Here is an 18,459-nt window from a genome sequence, read left to right on the forward strand (position 1 = left end):
TTGCAGCCAGTGAGTCCCAGTCATTCTGACCGTGGGGTCCTGCAGGTCCACAGCCTTCACATTCCCAACCCTTGATTACTTGGGAAGCACTGACCCTTCTCTTCCTTGGAAGCAATTTACCTACTGCCAATATACCAAAGTCAGGGCAAGGTTTTGGTTTCTCAGCCTTTACAGGATGCAGGTCACAGTACTTCCCCTTTTGCATCGCCTCCTTTGAGCATTTTCTGAGGTCTTTTGGAATTTTCCAGATGAAAATGAGAACAGAACTCTTGGCCAATAAGAATTTTATCAGCTGGGCTCATCTGTCAGCTCAAGAGGAGCTATAAGGCCAGGTGAATTCCAGGTGGATTCAGCAGTACGAAGAATTTACAGTTTACTTGGCTACCCATGCCTACAGTTGGAGAAACTGAGGTTCGGGCACAGAGGTGATTTCCTCAACAACACTGGGACAGAGCCATGGTTTAAAGACTCATTCTTCAAAGCTACAAGCAGCTCTTGTGGCAATTACAGGCTGAAGGATATAATGACAGAACAAAAGACCTAATTTTAGAATTCTGATAAAGTCCAAAATTATGAACTTTCCCTGCCCTCTATAACACTGAAAGGAATACAAACTGCAAAAAAAGCTTAAAAACAAAAATCAAATAACTTTCTTTTTGCCTATAAATACTAACTATGTACAGTTTCAGAGAATATTACTTATTCTCCTTTTTTATGGCCCAGAGCTTCCTGAGGCAGTTCATCTGTTATCAGCAGCAAGAGAGAGAGGGATTAAGTGTCATGATAGATGTCTACATTTCTAGTCCAAGGACTCCTGTTCCCTTCTTTCCACGTGGAGTGCAGAGGATTGTTGTCCTGCGTGTTTCCACGTGACTCTGCCAGGCTGAGTCAAGGTACTCTTCTTACACAGACCATATTCTAGTGCATGTTGTGGTCTTGGGGGAAGGCCTGGGGCCCATGGTTCTCCTTATACAACGTATCAACACTGGGTACTATCCTGATCTTTCTACAACATGGGTCAAGTTTGGGATTTTAGCTCAGAGTCCCTATTAGCTTGAACCAGGTGAGGCCTGCCCATACGGAAGGCCTGCTCAGAGCCAGGCATCCTCATGGGGCTTTACATACACTACTGTGACCCTCGCAAGAGAAGCACTGTATAAGAAGAGTGACTCAGGGTGATCAAGTAGCTTGCCCGATTTCACACGGGAAAAACGCAGAGCGTCAAACCCAGATCTCCTAATTCTAAAGCCCTTGTTCCTTCCACAAAAATTTGATGCCTTTTTAAAACTTAAATTTTCGTTTTTTATTCTTTGAGTTAATCTATTCTAGAGAAGCATACTGGCATTCGACAGCTTCTGATTCTATAATTAGAAATTTGTCCATTTTAAAAGGAGATCTGGAGAGTTGGAAGGGTTCTGAAATTGCCATATAGGTCTCCTTTGGTGAGGAATGGGCTGTAGAGACCTCCTAGGGCCAGAAGTCAGGTCAGCAGCCCTGAACTGTGAGGAGGTATCCTCTCCTGGGGTGAGGTGGGGTGAATCATGTCCTGAGACTAGACTGTACTTCATTCATGCAGAAAACAAGTGTGGAAAATGTTTATTATAGGGACTCCACCTAAGTATACACTGGTTTATTTTCTAAGCTGTGTGGTAGGTACATGATATTCACTGTATTATTCTTTATACCTTTCTGTGTTTATTAAATATTAGCTATTATATATTACATAGCCTTACTTGGGATTTAGGCTGAATTAATGAAATTAGGTTTCCAGAAAGCTATTTTCAAGGCTGAAAAAAAAAAAAAGAGAGAGAGGAAAAAGGCCCCCAAAATGGAGAAACAGCTCCTCAGTTACACCAATGTTTACTCTAAGCCTGTGGCTAGGGCTCTGGCCCCAAGTCATGGTCACACGGAAGAGAAAGATGCGTGTGGCCATCTCCTCACTACTCCAAGTGTGGCAGGTGGGCTGGTGCACAGCAGAGACACCCCGTGGAGGCGTGAGAGACGTGCAGACTAGCCAGCCCCACCTCAGATGCCGCGTTTGGTTGAGACCCTTAGGGAGTCCCATGCGGGTGAGGGTGCTGGCGATGCGAGGCAGACACACAGCACTTGCCTCTCGTTAGAACCGTGCCGCCGGAACCACGCGCGGTGTCGCTGGCCCCTTCTCCTGTGTCTTCTACTCTGCCAGCTGCTTTTATGCATTTCAGCTCCTAAAAGATAGAAAGAAGACACAAAAAGAAATTACATGCAAACGCACATGTGCACATCTTGCTCTTCTGTTTGCTTTTTTTCCCCTTTTTTTTTCTTTTTCTTTTTGCTTTTGACAGTTCAGTTCCTTCGCCAACAGAACTAGGCAAAAGGATGGCCCCAACCTGAGTTATCATGAAAGCCGCCACCAAGCCTTACCTAGAGAAGGACTGCCACGGGGTGGACACAGGGATAAAAATCCCAGCGCGCCCGCAGCCACTCTCTGCAGCCCTCTCACCTCACGACAGACACCTGGCCTGCCAACCCGCCAACCTCCACTCCCCGGGTCACCGTGTGACGTGGGGACTCCCACAATTACTTTTCGACTGAGGTCTGAGCCTGCCATGAGAACCTTCTTCGGCTAGTCTTCTTTTCCTTACCAGATTAACGCTAGAGCTATATAATAATTATTCTTTCAATCCACACACATGCCTGATTCATGCAGAACAGTAGTGAGCACTTTCTCTTCCTCAGTATCGAGCAGGAAAAACTGTGAACAAATTAAATGGGGCCAGTGCCTGTGACATCTCGACGTGCTTTAGAGACTGTTTCAGCTTCCTGAAGTACATTAACTGTTAAAGGCAGGGGTGTGCATCTGCATTTGTTGAAATGATGACACTGATGTTGCCATAACTATTTCAAGTGGCTTTTTCAAATCTTACCTTGTATAGCCTGAATTTATCACTTCGTTGTCAAAATGTCACAAGTTTTAACATTGGGAATCACACTAGGAATTCTTAAGAGACCGAACTATAGTATGGAGGCCGGTTGCTGCCAAGATTCATGCTTTCCCAACAGCCGGTTGGGATTCCTTCCCCACTCACTGGAGACACCATGACATCCGACTGAATGTACTTTATAAATGTATTTAAATGCCATGACAAAAATTGGAAAAATATTTCTAGGGCTGAAATACAACCAAAGAACAGATTAGAAAATCTACTTGCCTTGGTACAGGAGACAGGAATCCAGACCATCCCCAAGAAAAAGAAATGCAAAGAAGCAAAATGGCTGTCTGATGAGGCCTTACAAATAGCTGTGAAAAGAAGAGAAGCGAAAAGCAAAGGAGAAAAGGAAAGATATACCCATTTGAATGCAGAGTTCCAAAGCAGAGCAAGGAGAAATAAGAAAGCCTTCCTCAGCGATCAATGCAAAGAAATAGAGGAAAACAACAGAATGGGAAAGACTAGAGATCTCTTCAAGAAAATAGAGATACCAAGAGAACATTTCATGCAAAGATGGGGTCAATAAAGAAGCAGAAGATATTAAGAAGAGGTGGGTAGAATACACAGAAGAACTGTACAAAAAAGATCTTCATGACCCAGATAATCATGATGGTGTGATCATTCACCTAGAGCCAGACATCCTAGAATGTGAAGTCAAGTGGGCCTTAACAAGCATCACTACGAACAAAGCTAGCGGAGGTGATGGAATTCCAGTTGAGCTATGTCAGATCCTAAAAGATGATGCTGTGAAGTGCTGCACTCAATATGCCAGCAAATTTGGAAAACCCAGCAGTGACCACAGGACTGGAAAAGGTCAGTTTTCATTCCAATCCCAAAGAAAGGCAATGCCAAAAAATGTTCAAACTACTGCAAAATTGCACTCATCTCACACGCTAGTAAAGTAATGCTCAAAATTCTCCAAGCCAGGCTTCAGCAATACGTGAACCGTGAACTTCCAAATGTTCAAGCTGGTTTTAGAAAAGACAGAAGAACCAGAGATCAAATTGCCAACATCTGTTGGATCATGGAAAAAGCAAGAGAGTTCCAGAAAAACATCAATTTCTGCTTTACTGACTATGCCAAAGTCTTTGACCGTGTGGATCACAATAAACTGTAGAAAATTCTGAAAGAGATGGAAATATCAGACCACCTGACCTGCCTCTTGAGAAACCTGTATGCAGGTCAGGAAGCAACAGTTAGAACTGGACATAGAACAACAGACTGGTTCCAAATAGGAAAAGGAGTACGTCAAGGCTGTATATTGTCACCCTGCTTATTTAACTTATACGCAGAGTACATCATGAGAAACGCTGAGCTGGAGGAAGCACAAGCTGGAATCAAGATTGCCAGGAGAAATATCAATCACCTCAGATATGCAGATGACACCACCCTTATGGCAGAAAGTGAAGAAGAATTATAAAGCCTCTTGATGAAAGTGAAAGAGGAGAGTGAAAAAGTTGGCTTAAAGCTCAACCTTCAGAAAACGAAGATCATGGCATCCGGTCCCATCACTTCATGGCAAATAGATGGGAAACAGTGGAAACAGTAGCTGATTTCATTTTTCTAGGCTCCAAAATCACTGCAGAAGGTGACTGCAGCCATGAAATTTAAACACGTTTACTCCTTGGAAGGAAAGTTATGACCAACCTAGACAGTATATTTAAAAGCAGAGACATTACTTTGTCAACAAAGGTCCATCTAGTCAAGGCCATGGTTTTTCTAGTAGTTGTGTATGGATGTGAGAGTTGGGCTATAAAGAAAGCTGAGCGCTGAAGAATTGATGCTTTTGAACTGTGGTGTTGGAGAAGACTCTTGAGAGTCCCTTGGACTGCAAGGAGATCCAACCAGTCCATCCTAAAGGAGATCAGTCCTGGGTGTTCATTGGAAGGACTGATGCTGAAGCTGAAACTCCAATATACTTTGGCCACCTGATGCGAAGAACTGACTCATCTGAAAAGACCTTGATGCTGGGAAAGATTGAGGGCAGGAGGAGAAGGGGACGACAGAGGATGAGATGGTTGGATGGCATCACCAACTCAATGCACATGGGTTTGGGTAGACTCCGGCAGTTGGTGATGGACAGGGAGGACTGGCGTGCTGCAGTTCATGGGATCACAAAGAGTCGGACATGACTGACAGACTGAACTGAACTGAACTTGCCTTTATTCCCCAACTTCTACTTTTGAGTAGGGAACGCCAGCCTGTTAGCATCAAACAGAGCACTGAAAGTCCAGACCTATGTTCCAGAATTCACTATTTATCCAAAGACTCTGTGTCAACCTATGATTGTGAGTTGGGGTTAATTCGATACAAATGAACAAAAATTAAGTAAGTATCTTACTTAAACATTTCATGAATTCTGTAACGAAGTCCTTGATTTGCTTCCTTTCAAAGTCAGTCTGCTTCCCACAGAGTCACTGCACAATTTGGGTTAGTTCAACCAGCCACTCTCTAGTCCTGTGCCAGAAAGCATATGCACCCCTAAAGCACCTCATCCAGCCACGCCCACTTGGAGCCGTCATAAATGTTTCACTTTCATCCTCTGCCGGGACATCATAAACTGACCTTGTTTTATTTACTCCTAGTTTGGTTCACTGCTGACAATACGGAGCGTTATTACTCTCCTAAAATCCTTTCCACTTCCTTCTAGTCACCATTAGTACATAGCACAGCTCCCTACTTCACCCAGAAGATGGACGTTGCCAGCATGAATACCCCAACTTCTTTCTCATCCCCTGCACAAATGTCTGCCTTTACTAAGTCTTATCATCTTCTCTCCTGTCTAGGAGAAACACGTGTCCCTGTGCCTTTTCCAGGCCAACCCTCCTGACAGTTTCCTTCTCAAACTCTGCCGACATCTGTTCTCATCTGTTTAATCAATTTCCCACTTTCCTTATCTCAGCTTATAAACATGCTCCGGCTTTTCATTTGTATGTGCTCCACCTCCAATCCAAAAGGAACAAAAGTGTTCTGGAAGCACAATCTGTATGTACACACCCTACTTCTTTATTTTCCAATCATTCCTCAATGCAGTCAGGCCTCCTCTATCCTCACCCTTCTGCTAAAATGCTCTTACTGAGGTGTTAACTAATGATCACCTACCTGCCGATGTTAGTGGTCTCTCTTTAGTCCTGAATCTCACGACATGTGACACCACAAAGCTTCATGCTTCTCGAGGTTCCTGGAATAGCTTTCTCTTGGTTCTCCCCTGACTTGTCAAATTCATCCTTCTCTCATTTCTCTTGGCCCACCCACTCTGTGTTTCCCAACATTCTATCCCAGATTCTCTTGATTCCATACTTAATACCATCTCACCTACAAACACAGTTTCACCTCTATCCTAGCATCCCTCTAGAGTAGGGGTCCCCAATCTCCAGGCCTCCAGACCGGTACCTCCTGTCAGATCAGCAGTGTCATTAGATAAGAAACAAAGAGCACATTAAACGAAACGTGCTTGAATCATCCTGAAACCATCCCCCCATGGAAAAACTGTCTTCCATGAAACTGGTCTCTGTGCCAAAAAGCTTGGGGACCGCTGCTCCAGAGCATCTAGTTTGCATTAAAAGGCCACCTCCTGTCTACTTCTACATGTAGCAGATTCAACATGTTCCAAAGAGCTCATCATCTTTCCCTAGTTTCCTAGCCTGCTCTCTTACCTATCTGTTATTTCCCTTCTCTGAAATTCCACCAGTGCTTCACCCCATCCAAAAATATAATTTTATTAGTTTTCCTCAGTAACCACTTTAATGGCTCCTGAATTTAGATCAATTATCTTAAGCCTCAGACAAAAAAAGTTGTATTCATTTAAAATAAAAAGTTAAAAGATTATCATTATTACCAACTCAATAAAAAGATAATGTTGAGTCAAAGGCTTCAGATCACCCAGCGGAGGCAGGCCACTGGCCCACCAGCAACCCTGTTCCTAACAGAGCACTGCACAATCACAAGGACATAGGAAATAAAAAGGAAATGGCAGCTGCTGGTTTTGGCTGAAGACAGTACTTCTAAACTACCAACTCACACAAACACAGGTTCAGGCAATGCACCAGAATAAGGGAGGCTGACAAGATCAAGCTGAAGTCATTTTTTAAAAGTCATAACAAATAGATGTTGACCAAACACGGAGAAGAATTAAGAGTGGGATGAAACGGTATCTTTCTATACTTTTAAGAAGTCTATTTCAGGAGTGGGGAGTGTGTCTTCCCCAAATGCAAACATAGTTAAATCTCAATAACCACTTTATGGACCAGGTTTGCACCTATCCCTCCGCATGGAACTCTGTACTCTCACCTCCCACCATTAGAGGTGATGTGAATTCTTTAAGACAAAAATCCTGCTTTGTTCTTTTTGCTATTCCTGGCACTCAGTAGTTGGCTCTTGGTAAATGTTCACTGAGCTAAAACCAACTGACCAACAACCGGCCAACCAACCAACCAGCCAACTCCGCAGCTATTTTAAATCCCAAGTAGCTTCCTTCTGCTCTGGGTATTTTCATTTGATATTCAACATACATTACAAAGGGCCCACTCACGTCAGGCACCGGGCATGGAGGGGCAGGCAGAGATATATTGTACTTCCCATTCTCAAGGGACTCATTGTACTTCCCATTCTCAAGGGACTCGGTGCTTAGAGGGAAGATGAATGCATGAACCGATTCCTGCAGTGCATCTTCAGGGTGATGACAGGTCTCTCCAGGTGCAGTAGGGGAGAAGGCAGTGATGGCTTGGAGTGGAAGAGCCAGAGGGGAGAGTGAATTTGAACCCAGCGCATCAGGCAACGTGGCAGTGTGAGGAGTCTGTGAGCACTTTTTGGGGTGGCCAGAGGCTAAAGTACAAGGGGTTGGGAGACTGGGCTAGAGGCAAGCAGGGTTAGACACTGAGGTCCCTGGGTGCTGGGTGAGTAACATTAGACCTGTATTTTAGAAAGGGCATTTTATAGGCAGTGGTGGAGGGAATAAGTTGGAAGTTAAGGGTTGCTGCAGCAACTCAGGTTAGATGAACCCACCAACATGGAAGTGATAGTGATACCTGGGATAGAGAACCCTGAAGTTAGAAAGATGTAGAAGGTAAATTTCATGGGAGAGGTGGGCAAAGGGCAGCTGAAAACTGACAAGTGAATAACTGGTAGTGTTCTGACCTGAGAGTCCAAGAATAAGGAAGGAAGGGTCGTTTGGGGAACAAAGTCTGACTGTGAACAAGCCAATCTCAAGATCTGTTAAAATGGGCCTGGGAATCCAGAGGGGAAATGAGGTGAAAGATGTAGATTTGAAAGTCATCAGCACACAGTAATAGATTGAGACAAATGTGGCTCAAGCCAAATATACAGTGAGGATTAAAATTCAAAATTAGAGACAATTTTATTGGACAGTAACATGAAGTCAGCACAATAGGTTTTTAGATTGGTGTTTCTCTACCAAGGACAATTTCACCCACCAGGGGACATCTGGCAATTTCCAGGGACATTTTTGTTTGTCACAGCTTGGGGGTGGGGAGGGGTGGGTTGCTCTGGCATCTAGTGGATAGAAGCCTGGGATGCTGCTAACCATCCTGTAGTACAGGACAGTCCCTTACAACAAATTATCCAGCTCCAAATAGTGCTGAGGTTTAGAAACCCTGCTCCAAAAGGAAGTGGTCAATAACAATTTTGTTGGGGATGAAATGCTGGCTCTCAGCTCCTTGGGAGCCACTCTGCCAAGCACAGACATTAAATAAGATGTGTTGTGGCAGGCTGAGCTTGGCTTTGCCTTTTAGAGCATCTTTCAAGCACTTAAAGGAGTAAAGAATAATAATTTGTAAGAGACCATTATTCTAGAAAGATAATGTTAATCTCAAACAAATAAAGAAACATGACTTAACTTTTCAGAAAATGTCTGAGCAATACTTTTCAAGTAATTTAAATGTACATGCCTTCTTCTGGGAATTGATCCTAAGAAAATAATCCAAAAGACTGTAAGAATTATATGCAAGACATTTACTACAACTTTCCAACTCACTTTATGAAGCTAGTAGTCCTCTGTTGCCAAAACCGGACAAAGACATCACAAGACAAGAAAACTACAGATCAACCTACTTTATGAACACAGACTATTCCTCAACCATATGCTAGCAAACCAAATCTAGGTTCAACGTTAAAAAAAAAAAAAATCAGTGCAAGACACCATATTAACAGAATAAATGAGAAAAAACAAAAACCCATGTGATTATCTCAATAGATGCAAAAAGACACTGGACAAAATCCAACATCCTGCTGGTCTTGCCTGGTGGTCCAGTGGTTAAGAACCCGCCTGACAAAGCAGGGGACATGGGTTTGATCCCTGGTCCAGGAAGATCCCACATGCCGTGGGGCAACTAAACCTGCGTACTGCAACTGCTGAAGCTTGTGTCCTCTGGGGTCTGGGCCACTGAGAAGTCTGCACACCACAACTAGAGAAAGCCTGGCCCACAGAAATGAAGATCTAGCGCAATCAAAAATAAATAAAATTCAAAAACAAAACAGCTCTTATCTTAAAAAAAAAAAATCCAATATCCTGTCATGACAAAACTAGGCACTGAAGGTAACTTCCTCACCTTGAGAAAGGGCATGAACAACCCCCCCACAGCTAACATCATAATGGGAAAAGACCGCAAGCTTTTCTCCTAAGATCAGGAACAAGACAAGGATATCTGTTCTTATCATTTCCATTTAACACTGTCCTGAAAGTTCTAGCCAGGAACAATTAGGCAAGAAAAAGAAATGAAAAGAATCCAAACAGGAAAGGAAGAAGTAAAACTATTTATATCTGTAGATGACATGATGTTATACATAAAGAAAATCCTAAAAAAGAAAAAAGAAAAAAAGAAAAGAAAATCCTAAAGAATTCACATATACACATATGCACAAAAACTATTGGAGCTAAGAAATGAGTTAAGCAAGACTGAAGGATGCAAAATCACTGTACTTCTATACATGAGCGGTGAATAATCTGAAAATGAAATGAATACAAATCCATTTACAATAAGCATCAAAAAGAATAAAGTACTTAGCGATAAATTTAATGAGTGCACAACTCCATACATTGAAACTACAAGACACTGTTGAAAGAAATTAAGTGAAAGTGAAGCTGCTCAGTCGTGTCCAACTCTTCACGACCCCATGGACTATATCCTACCAGGCTCCTCTGTCCATGAAATTTTCCAGGCAAAAATGAAATGAATACAAATCCATTTACGATAGCATCAAAAAGAATAAAGTACTTAGCGATAAATTTAACAAGTGCACAACTCCATGCATTGAAACTACAAGACATTGTTGAAAGAAATTAACGAGGACCTAAATGAATGAGAAGACAACCATGTCACGGACTGGAAGACTTAAGATGGTCTACAAACTGATGTACAGATTTAACATACCGCTATCAAAATTCCAATTGCCATCTTTGGAGAAGTTACTAAGTTGATCCTGAAATTCATATGGAAATGTAAGGGACACAGAAGAGTGAAAATAATCTTGAAAGAGAGCAAAGTGGAGGACTCACACTTTCCAATTTCAGTGCTACAGTAATCAAGACACCGGTACTGGCACAAGAACAGCGACATAAATCAATGGAGTAGAACTGAGAAAGAAAGAAATCCAGAAATAGATACATAAATCCATTTATTTATGGATGTATAAATATGTATATCCATATGTTTATGGATGAAATAATATCCAGAAATAAATCCATATATTTATGCCTATTAATTTTTTAAAGAAAATTATTTATCTATTTCTTTGTAGCTGCACTGGGTCTTTGCTGCTGAGCGTGGGCTTTCCTCTAGTTGCCTCAAGTGGGGGCTACTCTCTAGTTGCAGAGCGTGGGTTTCTGACTGTGGTGGCTTCTCTTGTTGCAGACCACAGGCTGTAGGGCACACCGACTTTAGGAGCTGTGGCTCATGGACGCAGTAGCTGTGGCACCCATGCTTAGCTGCCCCACAGCATGTGGAATCCTCCTGGACTAGGGACTGAACCCACGTACCCCACACTGGCAGGTGGATTCCCAACTATTGGACCACCACGGAAGTCCTGACAATTGATTTTTGACGAAGGGGCCAAGACCCTACGGGGGTGGGAGGTGGTGGCAGATAAAAGAAAAACCTTTCAACTGCCCAGAGCTCTGGATATTCACCTTCAGAAGAATGAATCTGATTCCTATTTCACACCACATATAAAATTAACTTGAATGGGTCTAAGCTCTTGATCTATAAAACTTTTGGAAGAAAACAAAGGTATAAACCATCATGGACTTTGAACAAGCAACACTTTCTTAAGTATGACGCCCAAAGCACAAGGAAAAATAGCTTAACTAGACTTCATCGAAAGTAAAAACTTTTGTGCTAAGAACACTATCAAGAAAGTGAAAAGACAACCCACAGAATGGGAGAAGGTTTTTTTAAATCATGTATTTGATAAGGATCTAGTATCCAGAATATACATACAACTCAATAAGAAAAAAATAACTCAATTAAAAATAAGGAAAAAAATCTGAAGATGATTCTTCAAACATATACCACTTAGAAATGTGGTAAACAGCCTCTTAGAACATGAAAAGATGCTGAGCATCATGAGTCATTTTGCTGTGTGCTTAGTCACTCAGTCGAGTAAGACTCTGCGATCCCATAGGACTGTAGCCCGCCAGGAGCCTCCGTCCATGGGGCTTCTCCAGGCAAGAATACTGGAGTGGGATGCCATGCCCTCCTCCAGGGGATCATCCCAACCCAGGGATCGAACCCAAGTCTCCCACATTGCAGGCAGATTCTTTACCAGCTGAGCCAGTGTCCAACTCTTTGCAACCCCATGGACTGTAGCCCACCAGGCTCCTTGGTCCATGGGATTTTACAGGCATGAATACTGGAGTGGGTTGCCATTCCCTTCTCCAGGGGATCTTCCTTACCCAGGGATCGAACCCAGGCCTCCTGCACTGTAAGAAGACGGTTTACTGTCTGAGCTACCAGGGAAGCCCCCTCATTAGTAATTAGGTATATGCAGATCAAAACCACAATAAGATACCACTTTCTCTCTCTCAGGATGGCTATAAAAAAAGAAAAAGAAAATACTGGTGAAGATGTGAAGAAACGTCTGATGGGAATGTGAAACACTGCAGTCACTATGGAAAATAGTTTGGCAATTCCTCAAAAGATTCCATACAGAGTTACCATATGACTTAACAAAATCCAGCAGAAATGAAAATATATGGCCATATAAAGATCTGGACAGTAATGTTCATAGCAGTATTATTCATAATTGCCCCAAAGTATAAATAATAAAAGTTTCTATCAACTGATGAATCAGTAAAAAATAAAGCACATCCATACAACAGACTTGTTATTCAGGCATAAAAAAATATACTATTGACGGAAGCTACATCATGGATGAACCTTGAAAATACTATGCTAAGTGAAAGAAGTGGGACACAAAAAGCTACATACTGTGTGATTTATTTGATGTATATGAAATCTTCAAAATAGGCACAGAGAGGCAGAAAGAGAGAAGTGGTTTTTCAGGGGCTGAAGGAGGACGGGTACAGAGAATGGGGAGCATAAAGGGCCAGGTCCTCTTTTTTTTTTTAAAGCTTCCTGAAAGCCTATTTTTCTGTTAGGAATAACTGCTTTTTTCCAGTTATCCCTAGATGAGTTGATAAAGACTCTGATTAAACTGTTGTATGCTTCCAAGAATAAGAGTAACTATTACATCTTTTTATTATCTAGGTGGTAGCTTTGAAAATTTTTATTGAATTTTAAATGATTTATGATGTTCCATGTGTTCTTGTTTATGTTTTCTTAGGCAACATTCCATCAAATTACTAGCACCATATATAATACTTGAGTATGACAGCAGTTAAAAAATGTTTTAAATTGATTTACAATGTGTTAATTTCTGCTGAACAGAAAAGCGATTTAGTTATACACACACACACACATTCTTTTTTAAAGTATTCATTTCCAATACAGTTTATCACAGGATATTGAACACAGTTCTCTGTTCTGTGCAGTAGGACCTTGTTTATCCATCCATTCTACATGTAATAGCTCACATCTGAGAACCTTCCACTCCACCCCTCCAACCCGCCTCCCCCTTAGCAACCACAAGCCTGTTCTCTGTGAGCACAACAGCAGTTTTACTTGTTTTAAAGTCAGAATCAAACTGAATAGGACTTTAAACTAAAATTTATGCATTGTGCATTTATGAAACATGGATATACTGGTATCATATTTCCTTTATTCTACTTGATTATATACTTGTTGAAAGGTAAATTTACAGATCAAATGATGGAACTTAATGATTCAGTGAAAGCTTTTTTTTTCTTTTTTTTAAAAAGAAAACTTGTCTTTTTAGTTAAAGCTTCATGGAACAGAATTTATATTTAATCAGAATGACTAGACAGGATCCTTTTGGGAAGTCAATCTAAAAGAAGCTAACAGGAATTGGTAGAACTTTTGGTTTTTGATATTTACTTACTACAGTACTCCCAACCAGGCACAGTGCATTAATATGAAATACTTTGAAGCCCATAATTTAAAAAAAAAAAAGTGTCAGAGTTATACAAAAAGACCATATATCACTGGGTAGGAAGCTGACTAGGTAGGCAGTGAAATGACTGGGTGTGTAATATTTTTTAAAACCTTCATTTTGGGTCAGCATAAATAATCCTTTAATTTTCCCCCTACTTTCAGCAGCATTCCATTTTGATGTTTAGCAGAGCAAACCAGAATAAAGTTCTATTAATTCAGCAATCCTGAAATCTGAGTCATATTAAGATAAAAATGAAAATGAGATGTGTACCAAGGAAAGTTAGTTTCCTTCTTCTGTAATATCTAATTCATCTTCTTATTGATCCTTAGTCCACAGGTGGATACTTGTCCTGTTCCAGATAGACAGTGAGCTGAGCAATCTCTGAAAAGGACTCTGTGAATGTACTCTTACAATACATGTGAGATGGATAATCGGGTGAATACCTAGAGCTTCTGGAAACCTCAGAGCTTCTCATCAATCTTTTGTACATTTTGGTAGGCAGCAGTGTATACCTCTGAAGCTTTGCTGAGAAAAAGCATTTCAGTAATGATAAATCCTGAAAATACAGTCTTCATATCCTTTACTTTCTGCTTTTCAGAACTGCCAATCATTTTCTCCAGATGAGGGCTGTACAGCATCCACTGTAGGTCTTTATAACTGGGTTCATTAGGAAATAACACGTCCAGCGGGAGTGTGCTGATATATCCTTTCTACTTCAGGTAGCTGTTTGGCAACTCCATTTCTTGATGATGATGTCACTGTGAGGCCATCGCGTTTCCTTTATGCACTCACTGCTGCGGCGTGCAGACAATCCTGAAGGTCGGCACACGCCTCAGCAGTTTTTCGGCACCCCCCTTCAAAGCTGGGGTCTTTTGTGAGGCTCTCATGTGGGCAAGTTGGCTCTGACTCGCAGCCTGGCAGTTTCCTGCACATGCGCACCAAAGATTCGCACAGCTCACCAAACTGCTCCTGGTTTGAGCTGCGCAGTTTCCGGTACCGCTTCCTCCCTCTTCCCCAAGACACCATTCCAAGCCAGGCGGCCAAATCCCAAAGGTGCAGCCCGGAAAAGGCCGGGCCTGGGAATCCTAGACCTAACCAGGAAGCCTCTCTCCTGGCCTCTGTGCAAGGTGGGCCCAGTCCTGCCAAAATTCAGCACGGGGCCGAGGCTCACTGCCCCGTCCTACGCAGCACGTGGCTCGCAGCGGCGTCCTTGAGGAGTGAAGAAAATATCCTGGAATAAGATGGTCACAGGGCTTCCCAGGCGGCGCTAGTGGTAAATAACCCATCTGCGAATGCAGGAGTCGTAAGAGATCCAAGAGACGCGGGTTTGATCCTTGGTTCTGGAAGATCCCCTGGAGAAGGGCATGGCAACGCACTCCAAGATGCTTACCTGGAGAATCCCATGGGCAGCAGAGCCTGGTGGGCTAGAGTCTACAGGGCCGTACAGAGTCAGACACCGTTTAGCGACTAACGCAGCACGCACACACGCAAGATGGTCAGACGAACTTGGAAATATTGTACAAAACCTGCCGAACGGTGCACTATAAAAAGGCAAATTATATCCAAGTGAAAGTCGCTCAGTCGCATCCGACTCTTTGCGACCCCATGGACTATACAGACCACAGAATTCTCCAGGTCAGAATACTGGGGCAGGTGGAAGTGAAAGTGAAGTTGCTCAGTCCTGTCCGACTCTTTGGGACCCCACGGACTATAGCTTACCAGGCTCCTCCGTCCATGGGATTTTTCAGGCAAGACTACTGGAGTGGGTTGCCATTGCCTTCCCATTTTCCAGGAGATCTTCCCAACCCAGGGATCGAATCCAGGTCTCGCGCATTGCAGGTGGCTTCTTTACCAGCTGAGCCACCAGGGAAGCCCAAACAAACAAAAATTTTCCTGCTACAAAAGTACTATGACGTTTATAAATGAGACATATCCTAAATATCCAGCGACAGATAAGTTAAGATTATAGAGGTTACTGGACTGCAGCGTGGGAAACGCTACCGCCACTGGCTTGAAAAGCCCCACATAAAAATCACCTCTGCAAGGGGCTTGTCATACTTACCCTGCGTAGTATTTAAAACCACCTCACAAAAGAACAAAATCAAGGCTTTGAAGGCTAAATATGGTACCCAGAAAGACACAATGGGGTGGGGGTGGGGGTTGGGGAAGGGATTCTACTCCTGCTCTTCTGCCTCAGGACACCACCTCAACTGCGATCTCCACAATTATTTAAAACTAGAGTTTGGGGTTTTGTAATTTAGTTTCCTCCTGGAAGCTGTGGCCTCAGTTTTCTTTCTTTAGAGCTGTTGGATTCAGAGGACAAGGTCGGTGGACCACCCCATGTCCGTCCAGGCGAAAGGGGTGGGGGTAGTCATGGTTTCTAAGGTCAACTGGGGAGACGACGAGGCTTCTTGGACACCGCGAGTGCTAGCTTCGTCGCTAAGGCACCTCGGTGGGGAGGTTAACTTCGAGAAGTGTAGGTTCATCCCGTGGCCCCACCGCTTGCTAGTGACCTCGGGTAAATGACAATTTCACTAGGGCTCGTTCTGCGTCCGACAGAGGTACTGCCGCCGACCTCATGGGGTTAGTGTGCAGAAAGCTTCGATAATGCTTATAAAGCAGTTGGTAGTGCCTAGCACTGTAGGTGCTTGCCTTAACTGCTATGCTGACCTGTCTGAAAGCCAACCACAACCTGAACTTCCAGGTAAAACCGCCACACAAGAGCCCGCAGTCCAGCCACTGGCAGCTACTGTGTGGCACCTTGACATCACAATTTAGAAAGAACGCTCCATCGGGGCAGACACGGAGCGGCGAAACTCACGGCCTTCCTCTCCCATCTCTATGGCTGTAAACCGAACAGGACGAGCGAGCTCCACGCGCCCACAGACTCCACTTAACCAGAGTTCGCCCACCCAGCCCCCTACCCACGCCAGGGTCAGGTCGGCGTTCCATGTGTTCGGCTCCTCCTCCCCGCCCCTTTTCTCGGGCCTTGCCCCCCACCTCCTATCTCACCCCGAACTCTATCAGAGAAGCAGCAGCGGCCTCCGAACCGACGCCAAAAGTACTCCAGTCAGCGCAGACTTACTCGATCAGAGGATTTTTTTCCGGCTCTCCCTCGGGCCCAGGGTCCACAGGTGCCGGGGGCGAAGCGTGGAAGGCCCGGAAAGACCGAAGGCTAGCGTCTGCCACTTAGTTGCGTCCACTCTCGCGTTGTCACAGCGGATAGGGAGATGGCGGCCGCCCCTCCTTTCTCATTGGACGCGTCTTTTGAAGGGCTGTGCCAATAAGGGTGGATCTTAGGAAGGGGGCGGGGTTGGGGCCTCGGCTCCGCCCAGGCCTGGCGAAAATGCAGCGAATCGGCGGCTGTTTTCTTTGGGCTCCGCCCTTTAGGGCGGGGTAATGGGCTCTTGGGGCGGGGCCAATTATGTTTGGGGCGGAGACAGGCGCGCTTTGGGGCTGGGCTGGGCTGGGCTGGGCTGGGCTTGGCCGGGCCGGGCTGGGCCGGAGGCGAGTTGAAAGTCGGCGAACGCCGTGTCTACCTCTTCCCAAGCAGTGTCTACCCCACCTAGCATCGGGTATTTTCTGTGTCCAACCTGGTTAGTCCAGCCCAAGAAAGTCCTTTCGCTGCTTGGAACCCCGTCCTTTAAATTTACGGAGGAGGAAAGAGTGTGTAGTGGAAAGGGCAAAGGAGGCTCTGAGATGAGAGGAAAAAGGAACCGGTGGTGAACTGATGGTGACGTGTTTGGTTGTGTCCTCTGGTAGCTGAGACTGCTGACCGTAGGTCTGCGTGGCTCCAAGCTGCAGGAGAGCGTGCTCTCAGCTTCAGTCTGGGAGCTTCCGCTGTAGATCAAGTTCTAGTTCGCTTTTGCTGTGTGACCTTGGGGAAGTCTCTTCCCTTTCTGTGCCTTGATTTCTTCTGCTGAAACAAGGAAGTAGATCTGACGTTCTGATGTTCTTTCTAGTAGAGTGTTTGTTTATACAATGAATATTTCCAGTGTGGTCTCTGTGCTGTACCTGCTCCAGGTGGAAAATGGAATCCCGTGTAGGGCCCTTGACCAGAAGTGGCAGTTGGCTTTTGTTCTCAAATTTTGTTTATCTTTATTGTAATTGAAATATAGTTGATTTACAATATTGTGTTTCTGGGGTACAGCAAAGTGATTCAATTTTGTATATAGATATCTTTTCCGTTATGGTTTGTTTTGTGATATTGTCTACAGTTCCTGTGCTATACAGTTGAGACCTTGTTGTTTATTCATTCTATGTATATTCTGTAAACTGCAACCTCCCACTCCATGCCTCCCTCACTCCCCTTCCCCTTGGCAACTAACTACAGGTATGTTCTCTATGTACAAGTGACAGTTTTGTGAGGAGCTGCTGCTGCTAAGTCGCTTCAGTCGTGTCCGACCCTGTGCGACCCCATAGACGGCAGCCCACCAGGCTCCGCCATCCCTGGGATTCTCCAGGCTGGGTTCAAATGAACCAGGCTTGGTTGTCGGCACGAGCAGACCTGGCACACCATGTGCGCTGTTAACCCAGGGCCCTGTGAGTTGCTAGACGCCTTAGAAAATAGATTGTGGGGTTAATCTAATTGTAGCCATGTGTGAAAGCATTTCAACAAATAACAAGGAAGGTAGGATTCCGCCTCTCAAGAATTTTATATAAGGAAGGGTATGAATGGGAAGAGATGATCAGAGTAAGGAGAGAAATTAGTGTAAGTCGGAATAAAAGACAACTTCATGAAGCTTGAGCCACCTGGAAGAGAAAACAAATTACAATGCGGGAGACCTGGGTTCAATCCCTGGGTCGGGAAGATCCTCTGGAGAAGGAAATGGCAACCCACTCCAGTACTCTTGCCGGGAAAATCCTTTGGACAGAGGAGCATGGTAGGCTACAGTCCACGGGGTCACAAAGAGTCGGACACGACTGAGCGACTTCACTTCACTTCACAAGCTGAACCAACAGT

The 18,459-nt window shown here is 44.0% G+C and overlaps 1 protein-coding gene across 2 annotated transcripts in view; it reads right to left on the bottom strand.

Annotated features, from left to right (window-relative positions):
* DCAF4 (DDB1 and CUL4 associated factor 4) overlaps window positions 1-16,716 on the bottom strand; it is a 31,268-nt gene extending 14,552 nt beyond the window's left edge. For both annotated transcript variants that reach the window (XM_005686038.3, XM_005686037.3), the window contains exons 1-2: window positions 16,582-16,716; window positions 2,111-2,207 (exon numbers count right to left, since the gene is read on the bottom strand). In XM_005686038.3, coding sequence (XP_005686095.2) covers window positions 2,111-2,199 — 89 coding nt within the window. In that variant the 5' untranslated portion in view covers window positions 2,200-2,207; window positions 16,582-16,716. The remainder of the gene's footprint in view (window positions 1-2,110; window positions 2,208-16,581) is intronic.

This window comes from Capra hircus, chromosome 10, assembly GCF_001704415.2.
Source record: "Capra hircus breed San Clemente chromosome 10, ASM170441v1, whole genome shotgun sequence".
In the NCBI taxonomy this organism is placed as follows: Eukaryota; Metazoa; Chordata; class Mammalia; order Artiodactyla; family Bovidae; genus Capra; species Capra hircus.